Source organism: Pogona vitticeps, chromosome 1 (assembly GCF_051106095.1).
Source record: "Pogona vitticeps strain Pit_001003342236 chromosome 1, PviZW2.1, whole genome shotgun sequence".
Classification (NCBI taxonomy): domain Eukaryota; kingdom Metazoa; phylum Chordata; class Lepidosauria; order Squamata; family Agamidae; genus Pogona; species Pogona vitticeps.
The window spans coordinates 204649170-204673571 of NC_135783.1; the positions used below are offsets into that span (position 1 = coordinate 204649170).

At 41.7% G+C, this 24402-nt stretch overlaps 1 protein-coding gene across 2 annotated transcripts in view; it reads left to right on the plus strand.

Moving 5' to 3' along the window:
• The window catches only part of ABCB11 (ATP binding cassette subfamily B member 11), a 121813-nt gene that overhangs the window by 54391 nt on the left and 43020 nt on the right, over positions 1 to 24402 (plus strand). For both annotated transcript variants that reach the window (XM_072981759.2, XM_020789443.3), the window contains 11 exons: positions 4199 to 4220; positions 6597 to 6647; positions 8090 to 8138; positions 11351 to 11592; positions 14260 to 14347; positions 15859 to 15992; positions 17256 to 17427; positions 19171 to 19295; positions 21291 to 21465; positions 22537 to 22650; positions 24288 to 24398. In XM_072981759.2, the coding sequence (XP_072837860.2) occupies positions 4199 to 4220; positions 6597 to 6647; positions 8090 to 8138; positions 11351 to 11592; positions 14260 to 14347; positions 15859 to 15992; positions 17256 to 17427; positions 19171 to 19295; positions 21291 to 21465; positions 22537 to 22650; positions 24288 to 24398 (1283 nt within the window). The remainder of the gene's footprint in view (positions 1 to 4198; positions 4221 to 6596; positions 6648 to 8089; positions 8139 to 11350; positions 11593 to 14259; positions 14348 to 15858; positions 15993 to 17255; positions 17428 to 19170; positions 19296 to 21290; positions 21466 to 22536; positions 22651 to 24287; positions 24399 to 24402) is intronic.

Here is a 24402-nt window from a genome sequence, read left to right on the forward strand (position 1 = left end):
ATTACTGCATAATTGGAGATTATAATGCTGTTTTTGACAGAGAACTAGACAGAAAAACAGAAAAACCAAGTAAAAAGAAGAGAAGCACGATTCCAAGAAATTTCTTACAATTAGCAGAGGAATTAAACATCGTAGATGCATGGAGAACATGTAATCCAAAGACAAGGGACTATACTTTCTACTCTAACAGGCATAAATCGTGGTCAAGGATTCATACATGTTGGATATCAACAAACCTAATGAAAGAATTGGAACAAATACATATTATACCCAATACATTTGCAGACCATAAACCAATTTTGTTACAAGTAGGAAGTACAGTGGGGTCTTGACTTGAGAACTTAATCCGTATTGGAAGGCGGTTCCCAAGTCAAAAAGTTCTCAGGTCAAATCTGCATTTCCCATAGGAATGCATTGAAAACCATTTGATCCGTATCTGCTCTTTTCCGTCCATAGAAACTAATGGGAAGCGGCTATTCTGCCTTCGACCACTAGAGGGGGATATTTTGTTTCTTTTTTTCTTAGGTCAAGAAAGGTTCAGGGAAGGCAGGGAAAATACAGTCCAGGCAGTACAGTACCAGGCAGTCTGAAGACTGTCTCCCAATCCACTCTCTAAATGCTGGGAGGAGTGAGGAAGCAGACAGGCACCCTTTTCACTGGCCAACAGTTAACTGAAAGTTCAAATTTTGCACTTTCCCTGCCTCCCACGTGGTTTTTTTTAGTTCTTAACTCAAATCTAAGTATGTAAGTCAAGTCAATATTTTCCTATGAGAGTGGTTCTTAAGTCAAAATGTTCTTAACTCAAGCCGTTCTTAAGTCAAGACCCCACTGTAGAACAAGAGAATTTAATTGGAAGCTGAATATACTACATCTAAAAAATGAAGAATTTAAGAAACAAGTAAAAGAAGAAATGGACTTTTTCTTTAAACAGAATATGAGACCAGACATCTCAATGTTTATGGTTTGGGAGGCAAGTAAGGCTTTTTTTAGAGGAATAGCCGTAAGATTTGCAGCAAAACAAAAAAGAGAAAGACAGAAAAAATACGAGACTCTGGAAAGCAGACTAGCCACAGAAGAGAGGCAGCTGAAACAAAATCCAACAAATAAAGAACTGATAGAGAAGATAAAATTTATACAACACCAGATAAATATATTGCTCACCGAAGAAACCGCAAAGAAGTTTAAATTTGCAAAGCAAAATTTTTTCGAGAATGCAAATAAACCGGGAAGATGGTTAGCATATAAATTAAGGAAAGAGAAGGAGAAGACAACAATCCGAACTTTGAAAGATGAAAAGGGAATGGAAAAAATTCAAACAGGAAGAAATAAAAAAAAAATGCTGAAGATTTTTATCGGAAACTATATGAGAAAAAAGAAGTGGATAGAGGAGCCCAGGAAGAATATATATTAAAGCACAACAAAATGAAATTGACCAAGGAACAAATTCAGTCCTTAAATGAGCCTATAACACATGCAGAAATTATAGAAGCCCTTAAAAAACAAAAACAAAAAAGGGAAAGCACCAGGCCCGGACAGGCTACCAGCGGAATATTACAAAGAACTGGAAGAGGTACTACTCCAGCCATTCAAGAAGTTGCTAGAACGTGTCGAAGAAGAAGGGAAAATACCAGCAACATGGACTGAAGTGATAATTTCTCTTATACATAAGGAAAACATGGAAGGTAAAGAAATACAAAATTATAGGCCAATTTCATTGTTGAACGTGGACTACAAAATATATGCGACTATCTTGGCAACTAGATTGAAAAGAATTTTAATCCACTTGATACATCAACATCAATCTGGGTTCCTACCAAAAAGGCAGATGAAGAATAATACAGTATATTCCTTGGAATATTATGAAGCACACCCAGAGAAACAGATGGCCATGGTATTCTTGGATGCAGAGAAAGCCTTTAATAATCTTGATTGGAATTTTTTGATATACTGTATACGTTGGAAACACTGCAGGTCGGAGAAAGATTTATGAAATTAATTAAAGCAATATATACTGAACAAAAGGCAAAAGTGAGAATTAACGGCGAGTTATCAAAAGAAATCCAAATACAGAAAGGTACTAGACAGGGGTGTCCACTGTCCCCACTCCTAAGAGGTTTTTTTTTATTATTCAAAAGCATGTGTGACCAATATGGTACTACTGAGTCATGTGATAAGAACATAAGAAGAGCCCTGCTGGATCAGGCCAAGGGCCCATCTAGTCCAGCTTCCTGTCTCTCACAGTGGCCCCACCAGATGCCTCTGGGAGTACACAACACAACTAGATACCTGTCCCCTGATCCCCCTCCCCTGCATCTGGCATTTAGAGGAACTTTCTTTTTAAGCCTGGAGATTATACATCCCCATCATGGCTTGTAACTGGAGATGGGGTATTCATAAAGAATATCCCTGCACAGCTGGAGTTAACGAGGGTCCACCCCCTGGGCCAGACCCATCCACTCATGCATCCAGCAGCGGTGGCATTGCTCATCCGTCTAATCACTCCTGCAGCCCTGCTCTCTTCCTGTTCAGCTAGCCACTCGCATGGAGACTCGTCCTCCCTCCCCTTGCCTGGAGTGGCTAGCCAAGCAGGAAGACAGCGGGGCTCCAGGAGTGATTGGAAGGAAAAGTGAGGCTCCCACCACCGGGGGATGTGTGAGTGGGTGGTCCGGCCCCAGGGAGTGGGCCCTCGTTAACTCCAGCTGCGTGGGGATATTTGTATTCCTATACGAATACCCCCCTCTCTACTTGTAACCTGCAATGGACTTTTCCTCCAGAAATGTCACTTCTTGATAACGCACTTATTCATGCAGACTTATGTCTTCAAATACTAAGTCACATTTTTTGTATCTTAAAAGAGCAATAGTGATGCATTCACTTTAAAAATAATGTTTCTTAGCTCTGGCTTTTTTAATTATAGAAAGAGGAAGTGAGAGGATAGAAATAGTGAATGTGACATCTTTACTATTTGATCAGCTGGTTTTCTGCATTGTTGTGCCCCTTATTTTATAGCGTTTTCCAGTATGTTTGAAAAATCTTCTTACCTGCTTTAACAATAACTACATGCCATCAAATCGATTCTAACATATGACTACAGTTTCCTGGGTATTTACTGTAAGGTATTGAATACTCTAAAGTGGTTTAACAGTCTTCTGGGGATGTGCAGCTTGCCCAAAGCCACACACAGGCTGGCTTTATTCCCAGGAGGCATATTCTAGAGGCCTGTAAATGGGACAGCAACATGGCAATATTAACATAAATGTGTTAAGATAATGTACAGCAACCCTTTCTGAGTTAAAATGAGACAGAATAGAGTGACCATTTACTGTATGCATGGATCCATGTACCTTCATATTTGCATTTCGAAATTTTGACATGGTGAGGAGTTTGGCAGAATGTATATACCATGCTATAGACTGTGAGAGAGAAAGGCTTAATATACAAGTCATCTTGTGCTTCTGTGATAGGAACAGCACCATACGTTAGCTCTGCAGTGGCCAGAGGGTTAAGGGCAAGGTGGGTCTCCAAATAGTAGCAAATGGGAGATGTCCAGGTGTGGGGAGGGGCTTGTGAATTATATAAATGTCCACAGATCAGTGTCCTTTTGCTGACTCACACTGTTTTATTTCTTATCAGAAGCTGTGTGTTTGATTAGTGATAACAGGGCTTATACCTAGGGTCTCTGTGCTCCCTGCCACAAATTTATGGCTGTTTCTTGTTCCTGAACCAGTTTAGGGAACCTGTTTTTTTTAAAGGGCAGATCTAAAATTTGGAAATCATTCCCATTGAGTTAATTCTGTTTCTTAGCATGAGTTTGTACACGGGGCCACAGAATACTCTATAAAGCACTATAACCACTTAGACTCAACCTCCACATCCATTTCATCCTTCCCCAAGCCATAGCTACTGCTGTTTAATAAAATGTCACCCTCTATTGTGGATTAAAATGGCAGCTGTTGGGGGTTTTTTTGGTGGAGGGGGAGTTAATCAGCAGAGATGTTGAATCAGCAGATATCTTGATTTGATTTCACTGTACATTATAATATACTAAATCTGGAACAAGTGGAAAGGTGTATACTGTGAGATATCAATTCAGAAGCCTCTCAATCAGCTTTGACATGATATTTGTCTCACAAGTAGACTGTAAAAGTGTGCATTTTTATTCATTTTCAAAGATGGTTATATTTTTGTTTTCCTACAGATAATGGCGTCTGCAAAGCAGAGTAAGTAACAGAGATATTTATGCACATAATATTTAGCGTTACACATTGCACTTAGAACAAAAGCTTTCTGCGCGGAGGGCCACTATTTATGATCGGAACCAGCCAGTCATACTCTTTTCCAGCACACTGCATTACATCCTTTGGCCAGCTTGTTTTCCGTTCCTCATGCCCAAAGGCATACCCAGCCTTCTTAATCTTCACTGGGATGTTTAGGGGTTGGGTTGCTTCTTTAGCATTCCCCGGCCCTGAAGATGTTCTGGATTTCTGCAAACTTTAGCATCCCCTGGAAATAAGCTGATAATGTTATTCTTGCATACTGTGCTGTTTAAAAATAGACTTTGGGGGGAAATGTTCATTTTTAGCAGAAGTGGCTTGTCGACTGAGGAGGCATGCACTTCACTTAACCCTCCCCAAATTTGGGGGTGCTACTTAAAGTACCCTTGATTATATTGGCCTGTACAGGTGAGACACATCAAATGCTACAGTGTGTAGTCCTCCTGTGTATTTGGTATGGGTCTTCTCTACAATATTCCATTTTATCTTCCGCCTACCCAATGTTTTGCCTGCCCCACACAAATAGTGTCTCACTGGGCTGTTTTATTCTCCTTTATTAACCCCCTCCCATTCCCCCCCCCCTTTTTAAATGAACCTTTTGCAAACTGCCTGATTCTGTTTGATTTGTGGATGCTGCTGCTTTGTAAACAGGCACTCAGAGAAAGAATTCATTTTTGGAAAGATTTTGATGAGCCCTGATTCTTTATCTGCTCTAAGCCATTTGGAACAGTTTATGACTTCTGATTGTGAAACTATAATATTACACAATTGATGTCAGTTCAGGAAAAACTTAGGATGCATGCAGTGAATCATAGAACAATGCAGAAGAAATATGACATAGTTTCAGCTCTTACATGGGTGGCATCTATTCACTTATTCCGTTAAGAATTATGTGCAGAAAAAAACAACTACCCTGAACAACAAGACTTTTTCTGCTTTCTTTCCACAAACTTTGAGATTGCTTAACTGATGGACAGATGAATAGCCCATCCATCAGAATATGAAACAAAAGGGAAAAGAAACAAATCGCTCCTACAATAAAACAGAATAACATTCAGAGTTGTTTGTACTGAGATGCAACATGAGAACAAAACTACTGACTGTCAAAGTAAGAAATGTATTGTTGTGTCAAAGTAGAGTTTGAAGGGAGAGAACAGAAGCATAGACAGCAGATCTATCCACTGCACTTTAAACAGCGCCTCCTGGTGGCTCATAAATTATTTTAAAGGGCCCAGAGATTCTGCTGGAAGTTTACAGCTGAGTTCCCTGAAACTCTGCTCCCTCATTGCTGCTTTTATCAGAAATGCAATGTGATGATAATTGCAGCTATGATGCTAGCAACCTCCTCCAGGAACAATTATTTCTTTCAGCATCCTTGTCTAGTATATCTAATGCTTCTGTCTATTAAATTGGGCTGAACTGAATATAGAACGGCCACTTATACATACCCCCAAATAAATCTTTCAGTAAAATATTCAGAAAAGCAAGAAAAGGAAAGGAATGGAAAAGTGTTACCCAAAAAGAAGAAGAAAGGGAGATGCAGATTTGCACAATACCTATGCATTCCACTTTATGTGTATAAGTGCACATTTTTAGATCGCTATACCATCAGGAGAAGGCATGGACCGAGTTCCTGCTCAATTTGCCATCTGGTGCTAAGTGTGAGTTGTTGCTGTCGCGTGCCTTCAAGTGACTTCTACTTTACCTGATGATTGCTTCTAAATGATCTATTATGACCAGCCTTGCTCAGGTCTTGCAAACTAAAGGCCAGGTTTTCCTTTGTTGACTCAATCCAGCTGATGGCAGGTGTTCCTTTCTTCCTGTTATTGTCTAACCTTTTTCTAGGAATAGAGTCTTTGAGTGATGTCTACCTATAGCCAATGTACTTACAGCCAAAGTACAAATGGATGTAATCTAGCCACTTTCACTTCCAGAGAAAGTTGGATAGACACAAAGTTTACTGAAAATACACTCTGGTTCTACATACTTCAAAACATTTTCAAATCAGGCCTTTAAAAAAATCATATTGTGTTGACATCTAAGGCAGTGGTCCTCAACTTTGGGCCTCCAGATGTTCTTGGACTTCATCTCCCAGAAACCCTGGCCAGCAGAAGTGGTGGTGAAAGCTTCTGGGAGTTGTAGTCCAAGAACATCTCGAGGCCCAAGGTTGGGGACCACTGATCTAAGGCATAGAAACCCCTTAAGATGGTAGGTACAAATCTACTATCCTAAATGTAATAGACAAAAATATGTTATTAGTGATGTTCAGAATCACCAAGCACATTCAGAGGGCTCATATGAGAAATGTTTTGCCTTTTACAGCTATTTCTATACAAACAAGGAGCCTTCCAACAATAAAGACAATGAGATGAAGTAAGTTGAACCGTTTCTCTTACATTAGCATAGCAGCTGGGCTCACTAATTGATTCCATTGTGCTTTTCATGGAAGCTGAGAGGGCAGCCATTTTAATGTACTAATCCAGTATCCGTACGGATGGCATTCCACACCAGAGCTGCCTCAATGTTTGAAGATACCTGCCTCTGTCAATAACATCAACACAGTTCCGTAAATGCTGCAGTCTTTTACAAGGACCCCATGTATGCCACCCATCTTTTATAACTCACGCCCAGCAGGGAAGAGTGAGAAGTTTTCAAACCCCAGATTTATCCTGTCTCCATGAATCTGCCTGTTTTGAAATCTCAGTTTTTCTCTAGCTGAGGACTTCTCCCCATTTAAACATTTGTGGGTATGAACATGGATTAAAATCATGCTAGAAGGTTTTGTTTAATAATCTGCTTTATTTTTATGCTGCCTTTTTGCTAGTGAAGGGACACAAGGCAGTAATATGAACTACCTTTACAGGAGTTAAAAGCCTATTTCTGTCCAAACTTGTTGGGGGAGGGAAAACACACAAAAAAAAGAGAGACTATAGTTTAAAAGGGGGTGGGCGGGCTTCTCAATGCCACAGATGTATCTTGACAATGAAATGAATTGAGTGTGGACTTTAGACAAGATAATGATTCCATACTTAGAAGCAGAGTAACTTTATGAGGAAAACACTACAGTGGTGCCTTGCTTAGCGATGTTAATCCGTGCAGCAAAAATAGCTGCTAAGCGATTTCATCACTAAGCGATATTAAAAAGCCTATAGAAACGCATTAAAATGCCATTAATGCATTCCTATGAGCTTCAAAACTAACCTTAAATGAAAATCCTCCATAGGGGCAGCCATTTTTGATGCCTCTAAAGCGAGGCAACACAGCGGGCAGCCATTTTGTTTACCCGGTGGCCATTTTGGAACCCCCGATCAGCTGGCCGAAAATGGGGGCTTTGCGATGATTGCTAATTTTCCCCATAGGGAACATCGCAAAGTGATCACTTTTGTGATTGCAAAAACATCGTTGCAAAGCTATTTCGTCGTAAAATGGAACAATCGCTATGCGAGGCACCACTATGCTTATTTATGCTATGCTGAGCATGCTTCAAACCACCTTTGAAAAACTAGCTTGCTTTGGGTTTGTAAGTGATCAGTCAGAGAGACTGCATGGTTTTGTCTGCATGTCTGACGTCTCAGGCAGGTAGCACTGAAAGATTAGCATGCCTGGAGGGATAACATGGTAAGAGGGAGAAATACACATTTGCTTGAACCTGTGGTCTCACTGGTAGCATTAAGGTAGTGTTAGTTCCAACCAAATCCTTGGTTCTCTGAAGGGGTTAATTGGTTTTCAAGATCATCCCAGCAAAGAGATTCTAGGATCTCAGGGGCAGGGAAAATGAAATCTCACAATGGTGTACATGTCATTTTTCTTTAAAGGACATCAGACAAGAAAAAGAGTGAAATTCGAGTTGGCTTCTTTCAACTGGTAAGGAATTTATTGGTTTCCAATATTACTTATCTATGATGTGGTTTTCAGAATACGGATGAGGGATCTCCAGTTTATGGGAACAAGCCACTGCTCCTTTTAAAGAGAACCTCCAAGCCCTAGAATCTTGACATCCTCCAACTGCAGTAAGCTACTTAGAGAATAGATACATGCAAGGAATTAAAGAACAGGATACTTCTGAAAACATATCTAGTCCAAAAATTTGACAAAGGACAGAGCTCCCAAATCCTTTCGCACTTGTTTCTAAAAAATGTACTTCGTCTCGGCAACCACTTTTTGAAAAATTGGGAGTTTGATGCCCTTCTTGAGACTACAAATTATCCAGAAATCTACCAAAAAAAAAAAGGATCCTATTTTGCCTTCTGCCCTCATTGCTTTAAATGAGTGCAGTGAACCCCTCCAGCAAATTCACCATTACTATTATTATTCATGAGAGACAGTGTTGTATCATAGAGATCTGGATTCAAATTCCCACTTGGCCATGGAAACATAGGGGTGGGAGAGCTGGAACAAGGCATGGATTTTTGGATTTGGGGGAGACTACAAATCTCACAATTCTCCCTTCTGGGAGTTGCACCCGACCATCACAAACCTACAGATAATCTAAATGTGGGGCTCAGGAGAAAAGGTCTATGCCATGAAGCTTTCTCAGCAATGTTCCCTCTAATTTCCCACCCTCATGGGGCAGAAACCCTACCCTGAGCACGCAAAGGTTTGGCTGCATCCTGAACCCATTGAGCAGCAACACTAACTGCAAGGGTGTGGCACCAATATAGCGCCACACAACTGTGCAGCTTAGAGCTTAAATATCATGGCCAGCTGTACTGGTAAAACCACCCCTTAAAGATCTCAAATATTTGGGGAACTTTGTTAAGGTTGCCATAAATTGGAAATGAGTTGGCAGGCACTCAGATAGGTATATATCTTTGGTTTGCTTTTGGAGCAGTTTGGTTCGCCCTGTTTTCCAGGAACCACATGCATTTTTCAATAACAATTCATCCTGGCCCTTTTACAAGCTGTTCTGCTCCTTTCTGGCACAGCACTACGCCTGCAGTTTATTTGGTGTGACTGAGAATGCTCCTAATTATCCTATTCTGTAGCCCATGTGGTTGGTTAACTCACAACCAAATAAAACTGTAGGCAGTGTTATCTGAGGTGACAACCCAGTGAGGTATTCAATGGGTTGTGACTAGAGATAGGGATGAATATAAAAACGGTTCAGTTTTTTTTGACGAATACAGCTGATTCATCAAATATTCATCAACCCGTATTCATAAAAATATAAATCTAGACGAATATAGCTGGACGAATATTTCCTCGGTTTTATCCGTCGATCCGTCAATCTGTTAATATTCGTTTATATTCATTACCTTTTGGGGGGTCTCTCTAGAAGAGCTTTTTCAAACTTTTTTTTTCTGGAGGCATGTGTTGTGTGTACCGTCTTCAGGCAAGTAGAGGCTTGCATCTGAGGCACAGTGGGTGGGTGGGAATTTGTTGGTGTGACACGTGTGTGTGTGTGTGTGTATGTGTGTGTGTTTAGCTTGGCAGGACTACATTATTCAATCAGTTTACCACATGGCACAGAAGCCCATGGCTTTGAGGGAGTTATATTTCGCCCCAGCAGGATGCGAGGTCCCTTTGGCAGAGGCATTCATGAGGCATCGAGTTTGTCTTCAGCTCAGCACAACATTACATTTGCCAGTGAAGTAGAGTTTGCCCTCAGGATGAGGGTGAATAACTTGGATGTCTGATATCCAATCTTCACCAAAGTTGGCAGGCATGTTGGGGAAAGACATGGGAAGCTCCATTGTGATTCTGGATCCTCTAAGTATCTGGGGGGAGCTTTCCTTGGGGTGTCCTCTTTGTGACTATAACTTAGGGGGCCATGATGCATTGTTCACCAAACTTTCAGGAGTTGTAGGGTTGTAGTGTCTGTGAAAGCCTCCCTGCAAATGTGGTGTCTCTAGGTCATCAGGGGCCAGTGTTATAGCCATTTAAAGTGCAGACAACAGATTGATCTGTCGATTCGTGGAAGAATATTCATATATTTGTATTTGTTGATCCGTTAACCTTGACGAATAACAGATCAAAACGAATTGCCATTTTTTATTTGTCCCCATCTCTAGTTGTGACACCCCCTCCTCTGTTTTCCTATTCTTTTTAAAATATTTCTATAACTGACACCGTGCAGTTTTAATACATTTGAGCTGGCTTTCATTACAAGATGTAGAATATGTATACCATGCTAAGTTAATGCATTGCTATAGCAGTATGTCACTTAATTTATGTGGCAACAAAAGGGGGGAGGAGTCACCACAGCCCACAGAATGACAGCCACAAAAAGAAACAGGCAGGAGGGGGCATCAGTAAGTGAAAGGAAGACAACTTGGAGCCATCCGAAAAGTGGTCTGGATCTTTCTCACAAGAGAAGAAACTTTTCCCATGTGAGTGGAAGGATCACTCCAATACAAGATAAAATAGATTGCACCAAAGACGAGAACCTTTAAAGAGCGAACTGGATTGCTCCACTTTCCCCCATCTGGTCATGTCCTTAATGGCATATAATATGCAAGGCATTATCCATAGAACAAGCAAAGCAATAAAAACATCTTTGGAAAGCATACACCAGACCATGTCGCCAACTCCCAAGATGCTGATTAATAGATTATCCCCAGCATCTAGACCAGTGGCTCCCAACCTCGCCAGTATAGTTCAGGCTTCTGGGAGTTTTAGGCCAAGAACAACATCTGGGGACCCAAGGTTGGGAGCCACTGGTCTAGAGACGTTAACCTCTCTTTATGGAAAAGAAGAAGGCTCACACTGAAATAAATCTGTTGGTCTTTAAGGTGCAAAAACATGTGGGTTTTTTTTCTTTTCTTGTTTATTTTTGTTTTTAAATTTCTTTTGGATCAATCATTTATATAGACTTTCAAAGGTTAAAAATGCCAGCCATTTCCCAAAAATATTTATCGATGTGTGTCCAATTATCCATTTAGGAAATATAGTATATAATTAGAAGGACAGACTCTTTGACCCATATACAAGAATAATGTGCATCATGACCAAAGCATGATTGTAATCCCAGAAAGGGATGGTGCAATTTAACATTATTATACTTCAATCAACACAGTGGACAAATGAAGAGTGCAAAAAATTGGTTTTGCACCCTATTTACTTGTGAATGCTTACAGTTTAGGTTTGCTTCTCTGTCTGAGAGACTGATGATGGTTTTGGGTGGCTTCTGTGCCTTTCTCCATGGAGCAGCCCAGCCTGCCATGTTGCTCGTCTTTGGGTTGATGGCTGACACCTTTATCCAATATGACATTGAGAAACAAGAGCTCGAAGACCCAAACAAAGCATGTGTGAACAACACAATCGTGTGGATTAATGGTTCCCATCATCAAAATGACAGTAATGCATCCATAAGTTGTGGGTAAGTGAGCAAGATATTTTACGTCTACAGTGTCACGAAATAAGATTGGCTGTTGTGTTATCATCTGGGAGCTAATCTGTGCGATTCTTCTAGAAAGGTTGTGATCCTGCCTTGCCGTTTCCTGCAGTTGTCCTACGGACATCGGTGGGACTCAACATGCAACCTTCCCCATTGCACATGTGAGCAACCTGTCCGTATTTCATCTCAGCTTGAAGCAGAGCACCACTCCCCCACAGAGATGAGGGCTTAGTGTTCGTATATGAATATGAAGCCTGATTAAAACCCACTCCCAGAACCCATCAGTCTACTTACAATGAGGCGCCGTGCATGTGGCCAGGGCCATCTTCACATGGTAGTCGCTCAGCTGCTGCAGCCCCACCTCCCTGCTTGCCCAGCCACTCTATGGCTGACCAGGGAGATTCATCCTCCTTCCCCCTTGCTGGAGCAGCCAATCAAGAAAGGAGGCGAGGGCTGTGGTAGCTGAGGTACTGCTGCGAATGGGGTGCTGAAGATGCTGTGCGGCCACACGGTAAGTGGCCTGGCGGGTTCTGGGGTGGGTGTTAATCAGGCCAGCCACCTGTGCCCGCTCTACTCCCCCATCACCAAGGCAATGACACAACTACAAAGATGAGGATGATGCCAGTTCCCACCCAACCCCTCCAGAGGAAGAAGAGGATGTGGTTTTAATGTTGAAAGTCACCAGTCACTCTATTTAGCTGCCTGTATCAGTGCCTGGTTTCTTCAGTGCCTGACTAGAAAAACTACCTGGCTGGCAGAAGAACAAATGTTCCTAGTTACTCTGTAGAGTGAAGTTCTTATCACACCAGTAAAATGTCCCCTGTTTTCTCACATCTTTTACTCCCCGAGCAGTCATGAGTTGCAGTCACATGACAGACATCCCAGGTTGTGCGTTCCGATTTGTTTTTGAATTATTGCAACATTTCCCTAAATTTGATGTCATATGGCCGGCTACACTTTGGTACTGGAATATTTCCCTCTGAGTTGTTAATGACTCTGGGGCCCCTTTTTCCTTTAAAAAAAAATCAATTTAGTTACATTCATATTTCAGCAACATTTCCTCAATGGGTACAAGTTTCTCTGCTGCGTTTGCCTCTCCTGCAGCAGAGAAACTTGTAGTTGGGCTTTTTTTCATTGCAGCTCTACCACAAAGCCCCCAAGAGGAAAACATGAAAGGGGAAGAAACACCCCCTGGTGAAGGATCTGCTAAGAAGTAAAGGCTGATGACATAAGTTTTCCAGCACATCAACACTCCACTTGCTAAACAATTTATAAAGAATTAAAGGGGCATACGAACAAACCACGTCACTGGCAGAAGCAACTCAAGGCAGCTTGCCAGAAAAGGTATCAGTACAGCTGTGCACACAAGACACCACAGTCATTGGTGTGCAATGAATCCTGCAGCAAGAAAAGTAGAAGTCACCTGATGGATGGGATTTGCAGCAGGTATAGTATAGAGGTAGACCCAATGATTCAATAATGGCCGCGCCTCATCTGACCCCACAGACAAAAATCAAAATAAATGAGGAAGAACTAGGGAACATTTTGCTGGTGTGACTGCAGCCTGAGTTAAGTAACAGCTAATTTCCTGAGCAACTGATGCCCTGTCAAGTTAAAGAGAGGTAACGTTAACTTCTCTTTATGGAAAAGAAGAAGGCTCACACTGAAATAAATCTGTTGGTCTTTAAGGTGCAAAAACATGGGGTTTTTTTTCTTTTCTTGTTTATTTTTGTTTTTAAATCTCTTTTGGATCAATCATGTGCCACCTCTATAGCCTGCCTGAGAAAGTGAAGCTCAGGCCAAATTGAGCCCTCCTGGCTCCCAGTCTTGTCATCCCAGCTTTCTTGAATGGCCATATCCCATGGCTAGCAGCTTCCTTGCTTCCCAATTTTTTTTTTATTTTTTTTATTTTTGCCCTCAAGAATATGAAATGTCACAGCTAATATTTAATTACTGGCAGTAAGAGCTTTAAATTATGCTGGGGTTGGTTTTTGTTTTTTGTTTTGTCTCATTCTTTTGCCTTCGGCCCTGTTGCCCACCGCTGGAATATACATTCTCTCCAGGATTGTACCCAAAATTTCATTTAGCCACTGAGCTGAAAAAGGTATTTTATATGACTCAGAATTTTCTGTGAGGAATATATTGGAAGGTGGGTAATTTTACCTAGATGTCAAGCAATAATGAATCCGTTTTTCTCTGCTTTGCCCATGCTGAATTAATCACCAGTCAGTGCTGGCACAGAGTTATATGAATGGAAAATTGGGTAGACCTATTTTGTCAGAATAATTGTCTTCTAATTTCGTGTTATGCACTCGCTATAATCCCTTCTTAGGAATTGTTCTGGAATTAATGTCTCTGAATCCATGCCCAAAGTTGGCTGAGTAGAAGAACAATGTGGAAATAAGTTTAGCCAGCTGTAAGAGATGTACCATTAGGGCTGATATTAAATCAGCCAGCTCAGTTCACACTTACTTGCATGAAAAATCGGTTGATTCAACAAGGCCATAAATCTTCACATTCAAAAAGTATTTCAGTATTGGCCTGAATTCATATGTAGAGTCCCGTTAGACCAAAGCTGAAGCAAGCTTTCGTGTAAAGTGGGTCTTGGCAAGTGGATACAATGCTGTCTAATTCTTTCTTTTTAAATAGGTTGCTGGAGATTGAAAGAGAAATGACCTATTTTGCAAGTTATTACGCAGGAATCGGCTGCACCGTCTTTGTGCTTGGTTATCTCCAAGTCAGTATTCACTGTATTGTTTTTCAGAGTTAAGTTACTTACAGTCAAAGTTCCAATATTTGATAACAACAGACCAAGACAAATTTGGAAATCAGTACTTCAGCAATACTTCCTACAGCCCAAAGGCAGTTCTCTCTGTACTTGAGAAAAGAACAGGTTCTTGAGTTAAAACAAATTAATGTCTGACTTATGTACGTTATTTATTGGATAATAGAAACTATTGAGCATAAATCAATCTAGACAACAGCCCCTGTGCACCAAGAATTTCTGTAGATTCATCAGAGCTCTTCCTTCCTCCTCTCTTGTCTTAAAATGAAGTCTACAAGTTTATGTTTTTGGACTACAACTCCCAGAATTTCCCAGACAACATAGCCTCCTCTCCTCTGTCTTCAGGTAAAGACACAGATGCAGGCAGAGCAAGAGGCCATGTACCTTGTGTGTCTCCATACAGTTTTACATGAGCTACTCTGTAAAGTCTGTGAAAATCTTCCACGTCTGTATGCTGTATCCTGGTAGATGGGATTGTACCCATTGGTTCACATCTTGAGTACTATTAAGCACTTCCTACGCTTCCGCTTGCAGCATTAAGAGTGGAATTTCATCCCATGCTTCATGTCCTGCCAAATATACCCACATGAAGATAATCCTGTGGAACATACTGAAAGGGTTCTGGTGTGAATCTGCCCTTGCTTCATACAACACAAGTGGCATTTGAACTAGATGTCTAAAAGATTACTAACATCCAGGTTATTCAAAGCAGGCCAGATTATCTGGAAGGCAGGTGGTCTACCATCACTCAACCTCCCTTGTAACACAAAACTATCGAGAAGACACTGTTGGTGTGTTCTAGGGCAGTGGTTCCCAACCTTAAGTCCCCAGAGGTCCTTGAACTGCAACTCCCAGAACCCCTGGCCAGCACAGCTAGTGGTGAAGGCTTCTGGGAGTTTTAGTCCAAGAACATCTGGGGACCCAAGGCTGCGAAACACTGTCTAGGGGGTATATTCAATTTCTAGGAGATGCCAAGATATCTTAAACAGAGCAATATATAGACTGAAACAGTTTCACGGAAGATGAGTCAGAATCTTATATGCCACAGCACTTTGGTAGACAGGTTAATGTGGAGATACAAACCTCCTTTGTTGCAGTTGTTAGGCAGGGCTGAAAGGGCTGCTATATTACCTGGCTACCTTCACTAGCACCTGATGCGCCCAGTGCCATATAAATTCAGTTTCTGGTTACAGCCGGGCAATCCCACTAATGTTTTAAATGGAACTGTTCCTGTCAATGCAATATAACCAAAGGTGTTTGAATCAAGTCATAAAGCGTGGTCAGCATGAGCATAATACAAGGCACAACATGTACCAGATATGCTGGAAGCTAGAATACATTCCACTTAGATAGCTGCTGTCTATGTCAGGTTTTTCCATTATACCCTAGGAATGGATGGAAAGCTGTTTTTCTTTTAGAAGTTATTTTCTTCTCATTTCCCGTACTTCCTGCTTTCACCCCAGATTTGCTTATGGGTAACATCAGCTGCTCGGCAAACACAGCAAATCAGAAAAGCCTATTTCAGGACATTAATGAGGATGGATATAGGCTGGTTTGATTGTACATCCGTAGGGGAACTCAACACAAGAATTTCTGAGTAAGTGATGCAGAATGTCTATTAATAGCGGTATCTCTAGAATGTTTTTGACACCTTTTTTTTTTGAAGCTGGTGAGGTGGCTGTCTATTGCTGCCATCAAAGTAGGATATGATGCTAAACAGTACTGTCCCATCCGTTTGGCAGTTGAGACCTTTGTCCATGGTAGACCGGAGACAGCATTGTGCACCAGTTGTTGACAAGGCCTACCTTACTGTTAGGACAGCAACGGATAACAAACCGGAGACAATGTTGTTGTCTCAAGGACTGGCGCTGCCATTGGGCTGAATGACACAGCTGTCTCACTCACCAGATTTTCAATGCCATAAAAGGGCAGCACCTTGTAAGTTATTTAGCTTACTGTCGTTGTATTTTATTGCTAGATATAGGATGAGGTGCTTGAATGATATCTTACTATGTCTCTTCACTTGGCTAGCTCTGGATATGATGCATCCTGAATTAGATGGGCAGGCACCAAATGTTGCACTGTTTCAGTCAGCAAAATATCACGGGTTGGCCCACGTTCCCTGTACTATAGCCATATAGCCATAGTAGGCTTTGTGGAATGTCTAAGGAAACAGCCACAGTCTTGGCACAGAAAATAAGGGAGGAATGTCACAAGGAGATTTCTCAAGACTAGGAAAAATACCTAAAACATCAGATCTGACCAAGCTTTTTTCAAAAATTAGTGGTGCCTGATGAGCAAATCTTGGTTGCTAAGCAAAATTAAGGTGAATTCGTATTCCCAGTGGTTAGCATTTCTCTCCCACTGACAATGGGATTTCCTTTCTTGTGACTGCCTCAGCAGTTCGACTTGCAAATCAAGTCCATGCTTACCTTCTGTTGGCCAATCAAAAATGAAAGCATAATGGAATGCAAGATACAGAATTAAGGAAAATCACGTTAGGATACATACAGATGTCTTTCACCACAAAATGGAAAAGGCTTCTAAATATGTGATGGTCAGTATGTTGTCTTGTTTAACCCCAAGATCTGGAAGGTTAAGAGCCTATGGCCTGCACTAAATGTGAGTGGACATGCTGTGTACCAGGATTTTAAGTTGCAATATTGATGAATAAAACAATCAGAATTTGGGGGAAATTACTCTTTTGGATTACCTTATTGGAGCTGCAGTCCTCAAAAGTAAAATTTCCAAGTTCTAGAAAGAATGAATAATAAACCCCTAAGGAGACAAATCATTCTCAGCAAGATTTCTCTGATGTAGATAATGTATCTCCTACTCCAGTTTTTCTTGTTCTCCACAGTGACGTCAATAAAATTAATGATGCTATTGCTGATCAAGTCGCCATCTTCATCCAGCGCTTCACCACCTTCGTTGGGGGGTTCCTGTTGGGCTTTGTCCGAGGCTGGAAGCTGACCTTGGTTATTATCTCAGTCAGTCCGCTCCTTGGGATTGGAGCAGCCTTAATGGGCCTGGTGAGGAACAGTGCCATCTGTATCTTAATATGGTTTTGTGAGGAAGCAAAATCATAGGGAAGAATTTTCAAGTCTGGTGCTACGTCAGGAACCTACTCCACCACTCTCAAATAACCTGTTTACAAAAAGAGTGATAGTTTCCCACCATTTTTCACTGTTCCTCCATTCAGCTCTCTGTAGTCCCTTAACCACACTGATAATGGGAAACCAGCGGTGCTCTTTATGGATTATATCCAATATTTTGTAAGTGAATTGCTTGCAGCAGTGGGAATTTTCTTTCTCTTCCTTACCCCTGCAGCTATCTCAAGCCTCTGGAAATCTGGCCTTCAAGCCTCTGAAGCAGATTTCAGAGGACCATAGGAAGCTGTATGGAGGTCTGTTCTACTAACAGATACCAGTCCATGGCACATAGTCATTAATGGGGGGCAATCTGAAGAGTATAAGTTATATATGCATAGATATGGGCACATGTTCACACATATTTTAAGTGAGCACAGAATGCATCTGAAAAAAGAGAGTTCTAGTACATGAACGCGTATGCCACAATATGTTAGTTAGCCATTAATGTACTATAACAGTGGTTCCCAACCTTAGGTAATCCAGGTATTCTTGGACTACAACTCCCAGAAGCCTTAATTTTATCTATCTGTCTGTCTGTCCGTCCGTCCGTCCGTCCGTCCATCCGTCCGTCCCTTATCTATCTATCTATCTATCTATCTATCTATCTATCTATCTATCTATCTATCTATCTATCTATCTATCTATCTATCTATCTATCTATCTATCTATCTATCTATCTATCTATCTATCTATCTATCTATCTATCTATCTATCTATTTTACCCCGCCTTTGTCCTTAAAAGGACCCAAGGCAGCTTACAACAATTGAAAGACAATATTTAAAAGCTGAAAAACAGGGAGTAACCAAATATTAAAATAGAATTAGACAAGTCTTATATTACAAATGGTCAGTAAAATTAATACTAAAAATAGAGCACAATAATCCATTAACCCCCCCCCCAAAAAAAAACCCCACACCCTCTCCTAAATGATATAATTGTACAATCTGGTGTGCTAAAAAGTTCCTCAGGTATATTCTATAATGTGTTGTATAATCATGTCTGGTATGCTGTACATCTGTGTATATAACATCAAGATTTAGGACATCTGGCTCTAGGAAGAATATGTGAATTGGGGCTGGCCCAAAATATTTGATAGTGTGAGAGAAGAGACAAGATGCCACCTCCCCTTCTCCATCCCAGGCACAGAAGCCAAGTGGCCCAAGTGATCACTGTATCTCCCTGCTCCATGAACAACAGGCCAGGGCAGCAGGCTACCTCGAAGGATGAAGAGCTGGCCATAATGGCATGGAAAGCTTGGTCATCTAGTATCGCACTAGTTTTCACCCACTCTTTGCATCTGTTCTCTGGAGCAACTTCCTCATTTTGCCCAATGGTAGGGCCAGTGCTGGTGTTGATAATGGAATATGGTTATACCACTCAAAATGCGCCTGATTGTATTAAACACAAAAGGGAAACAGGATCTGTATCATATAAGCAATGCAGCATTTATAAGGAGGGCTATATGAGAAAAGAACAGAACATATGAATGTGCTGTATCAAAGTGCTCTTGATGAACCCTATATAATCCAATATGATAGTCAAGAGCGTTGTTCTGCTGAGTATAAAATCCAAAGAAGAGAAACCTTCCCTGTGGTGACTCTCTCTGCACTGATTTCTTTTAGGCTGTGGCGAAGATGACAGGTCTGGAATTGAAGGCTTACGCAAAAGCTGGCACCGTGGCTGATGAAGTGTTGTCATCCGTCAGAACTGTGGCTGCCTTTGGAGGAGAGAAAAAAGAAGTTGAAAGGTTGGCTCACATCTGAAGGCTAGCTCAGGGACTTGAACAAGCAAGCTGTACACAGATGGAATACGGGAACGTTTTGTTCAGATATTAAACATGAATGTAAACAAGCCGCCACCTCTGAAAATGATCTTTTATTGCATGGCAAAAGCTTAGGCTAGAAATTACATCCAGAGAGAGGCCTCCATGCACTACCATTCAAAGGGCATGGTGGAGTTATCCCACCCTTCCTCCTCTTCTGTTTTTCTTTTTCTTTCTTTTCTTTGGAGGGCAGGGACGGGTAAGGAAAACGATGGAAGAAGCAATGGGAGGGATAGGAGCAGAATGCAACATCCTCTAGAGGACCACACATTACCCCCCGCCCTGAATGAGACAGTGCAAGGTCAAAAATGAAAACCTTGTCTGTGAGTGCTTGTATGTCTAGGAAGAGCCAGAAGGATTACATTTCAAAAGGGACTCGTTGCATTACTCATTCTTGGCAACCAAGCTGACATTATCATTACTGTTGCTCTCTTTTCCTCAAGTAATTCATTGCATTGCTTGTTATTAACAGGATGTTCTTGCAGTTGTCTTTTAAAGAACACAGGGATGATTTTAACAGGTAGCAAGAACATTGGAGGTGTTTTCCCGAAATGTTTCTCGCCACCCTAATTTGCTCTTCCAACTTTCAGGCATAACTTTTATAGCATAGGTGAAACGTTTCACTTAATGGTCTTTTCCTCATCTTTGCTTACCCAAACAAATTTTTTTTTGTAAAGACAGCCCTAAATTTCCATTGCCGTGTTTTCTGGGTCATTATAGCTATAAAAGATCATCAACTGTAAAGATGTGTCACTGGAGACCAAGACCAAAATCATCCACACTCTTGTAGTCCCGATCACCGTGTATGGGTGGGAACTGTCTCTGGAGGCAAAAATGGTAAAACTGAGACTATCCTACTTTGGACACCTCATGAGAAGGTGTCCAAAGTAAATTCCTTGCTGGGAAAACAGCAGGAAAAGAGGAAGACCAAATATGAGATTGACAAACTCCCTAAAGAAAGTTGCAGGCTTGAGTTTGCAAGACCTGAACCAAGCCATAGAGGACAGAACATTTTGAGGATTGGTTGTTGTGAGTTTTTCGGGCTCTTTGGCCATGTTCTGAAGGTTGTTCTTCCTAACATTTCGCCAATCTCTGTGACCAGCATCTTCAGAGGACAGCACTCTGTGCTCTGGTGTAGTTTGCTTGGGAGTTGAGTAATTATGGCTGTGAGATAGGCTTTTGTCCTTTTCTGGAGATCGGTGATTAGTGTGTCTTGTTGTGGGTGTATTGTTGCAATAAGGAGCAGAGATTATCTGTCACTGTGATCGATAGGTGTCATTAGCTGGTCTTTTGTGCGTAGCGATCCCCTGTCCTTGTGGCTGGGTAGAGTTCGTTGACCTTTTGCACACTGTATTTTTGAGAGCTGGGAGCCAAGTTTTGTTGAGTTTCAAACTTTCCTCTCTTTTTTTGAAGTTCTGCTGGTGCTTGTGGATTTCAATGGCTTCCCTGTGCAGTCTGACATAGTGATTGCTGGTGTTGTTCAGTATTTCAGTATTTTGAAATAGAATTTCATGTCCAGCTTGTTTTAGGGCATGTTCAGCTACTGCTGATTTTTCTGATTTTTGAGGATTTTACTGCAGATTTTTGAGGATTGCTTATTCATGGGGTCATAACAACAATTTTTTTAAAAAAAATAAACCTATCAAAATCCAAACTCTTTTTTTAAGCAATAAATAGAAACAACTAACTACAAAAGCTTACAGTAGACCATTCTGAAATGAGGAAGCAGGAATAGTTGGGAAATATATGAGGAATTGTTTCAGAGTGGCCGTGAAATGCAGTGTCACAATAGTACCAGTGAACTATTGCTATGGAAAAATCTACTCCACCCCATCCCGGCCAGGTCCTTAATTTTATTATTCATCTCCTTTTAATTTTTTTTTCAAATGCACTTTCTAAATTCCTTTTGCTTTTCTACAGATACGACAAAAACCTCGTGTTTGCCCAAAACTGGGGGATAAGAAAGGGAATAATCATGGGATTTTTCACCGGTTATATCTGGTGCGTTATTTTCCTGTGTTATGCTCTCGCCTTCTGGTATGGCTCAAAACTTGTCCTTGAAGAAGAAGAGTACTCACCTGGGACACTTTTGCAGGTAATGGCTCTCTGATGCCCCTCCCCATCTGTCTTGCCTCTGCACTTAAAGATGCATTTAGAAATTGGACTGGGTGGGTGGAAGAGATGTGCATAAAGCAGTCAGTCAAAGGAATACGTTTCATTCCAGTCAACGTTCTCCTTTGATTGATTATTTTATGGACGTTGGAACACCCTGCAAGACACACAGTGAAGGAGCAAATGGTTTTACTTTGTTAATGGGTAGCTGACCTTAGCCAATAAGGTGGCTGCATTGGTTTGGGTTCTGAAAATTGTGGACAGAAGGCCTCTCGGGGGGGGGGGCAGAAGGGAAGAGCCTTTCCACCAACTTCATCTAAAGGTAGTGTTTTGCATGCACCCCAAGCTGCTTCTAAGGTTTTGGGGGGACCTTGGAAGGCTTGTTACAAGGAGTATCATTTGGGCAAGAGAATTAGGGAATCCGTGACTGAAACTCCTTTTCCACTCAAGCCACTATGGGGCAACAAAATGAACTATAACCCAATTATTTTGGAGTGGGGGGTTGTTTGTTGGTGATGCTTTTTTTTTAGCAACTAGGGACTGTTAGCCAAATACTCCAGCATAGAAATGCTCTTTATCAGGGTGCCGTTTTGATCTTGCTACCCTCTTGCTCCTTTCTTGTGCGTTTTGTGGCTACACAAAGGCAGTGGAGTGAAATGTTAAGGTTTTCTCCCCTTACTCTTTTTTTAAAAAACGACACCCACAAACCTTGTAGTTCCTTCTTGTGCGTGGATGATTCCATTTCAGCTGCCTATTGAGCACCAGCCAGAGAATGCAGGAGATCATCTCGAGTGATCCTTGGAACCTTTGCTGAGAATCTTGTTTCCTGCTGCTTTGAAATTGCTCCCTGCTTTTAATTGCATCGTAGTCTTTGGATACAGGAATGACTTCTGTGTGCTCCCTTTATTCTTTTTGTTTTAAAGATCAAAGCATTTGTCTGCCAGAAGAAATATTCCTTCCTCCCGTTCTCGCTATCATTTAGTTTCTGCACGAAAGCAATTTTAACACACACCCACACCCCACACATAAGCATTTCTCCCTTTGTACCTTTCAGGTTTTCTTTGGCGTTCTAGTAGGTGCCTTAAATCTTGGCCAAACGTCTCCTTGTTTGGAAGCGTTTGCAACGGGCCGAGGAGCTGCGACAAATATCTTTGAAACAATCGACAGAGTGAGTAACCCGCTGGCGCGGTGCTGCCAGACAATTTTTAAAGGTGGGAGTCTATTAAATGAGCCTGGAGATGTGTGTCGGCTTTTGCCAACAGTTTAAATGAGAAATATTATGGTGATTACGGAAAAAATTGATTGCAGATTAAAGCCAACAGCGCTAGGCCTGTGCGTTTACAAAGAATGTATTCATCCAAGTGACATTCTTAAATGATTTGCTCATGAATATCCGAATTACCACCAAGCCCTGTTATTTATCCATTGGGCCCGCACTCGGTGAGTGGCCTGATCATCAGGAAACCCCACCGGAAGGCCGCATGGCTATTTCAAGAAATAAGTGGTTATGGCCTCTCAGGCTCATGATTAGAAGAAAGGAAGGCAGATGACCAAAGGTATTCGAGAAGGTTATTAAGACCACAGAGCCTTTCCAGAGCTTCAGGGAAAGGACGAAACAAGGATGAAACGGCCAGATTAATTCTCACCCAGGGCACTAACCACAAGTGCCAGTGAGCTGTGTCCATAAAAGACAGCTGTGGTCTCCTGGTTTTAATCCTTAAATGGCAAAAAGAGAGAGGAGATGTTTTAATTCCATTGTGCACAAATAGGGATTTCCATGGACATAATGTGTATATCGGTCTCCGCTCTACTGCATCTTCTAGGCCTACCAGTAATGGCTACGTTGGGTTCCTAGTAGTGCAATACTCCTATATAGATGAGAGATGGGCCTTCTCCAGCCTGTTGCCACATGTTACCCCTCCCATCACATGAAAGGCCCCTGCTGGCCCCTCTTAGCACCAGCGCAACTATTGCAGTCACAGCTACCACTTATACTTTTGCCATGTCTCAGGGCGCTGGCTGACGTTTCAGGGGCCATTCTGCCTCTCCAGGCAGGGAGAGAAATCTCAGGACAAGCAGTTCCTAAGCAGGAGAAAGCGTCATTTCACTGGGTGTGGTGGTTCGGTACCCATCTCCTCTCCAGTCCCAGCTGGAACCAGGCCTCTCTGACTCAGCACGAATATGTTTGTTTGCTTTGCAGACATTGTATTTGCATAAGAGGTGGTGCAGAAAACACAGATTATATTTTTAAGTCTCTCATGTGTGTCTACACACACACACACACACACACACACACACACACACACAAGTCATTTGGTAGGCAAAGGCCTGCTACCTGTGACATCCCAAGTGCTTACCCCCCAACAATTTCACGTGGTCCCCTCCCCTTGGGGTCCCCAGTTTGAGCCCTGGAATTTCAGGGACTGAGAAGGCTGGCCCATTAACCCTAGCTGCTGTAAGCATGCTGCTGACTTTGGACACTGCTGCAAAATGCATCTCCATCATCATGCAAAAAAAAAAACAACACAAAAAAACCCACACCTTTCTCAACTCTCTCTTCTGGAGAAGAAGAGAAGTCCTCAGGATGAAAGATTTGGGTTCTTTTCTGCCACAGAGATATTGTGGAGATATCTTGGCATGCTGGTTCTCAGCAAGGTGGATGGAAAGCAGGGTCATTTCAAGGAGCAGGACTCCCTCCAATGTTTGAGGGTGGAGGGAATGGGGTGTGGCTCTATAGAACGCCTCTCCTCAAAAGCTTTTTTGTTAGGAGGTAGTAATTGATGTACCTGGTGATCTCTGCCCCAGAAACCCACCATCGACTGCATGTCAGAAGAGGGCTACAAACTGGATAAAGTACGAGGTGAAATTGAATTCCATAATGTGACGTTCTATTATCCATCCAGGCCTGAGGTAAAGGTAA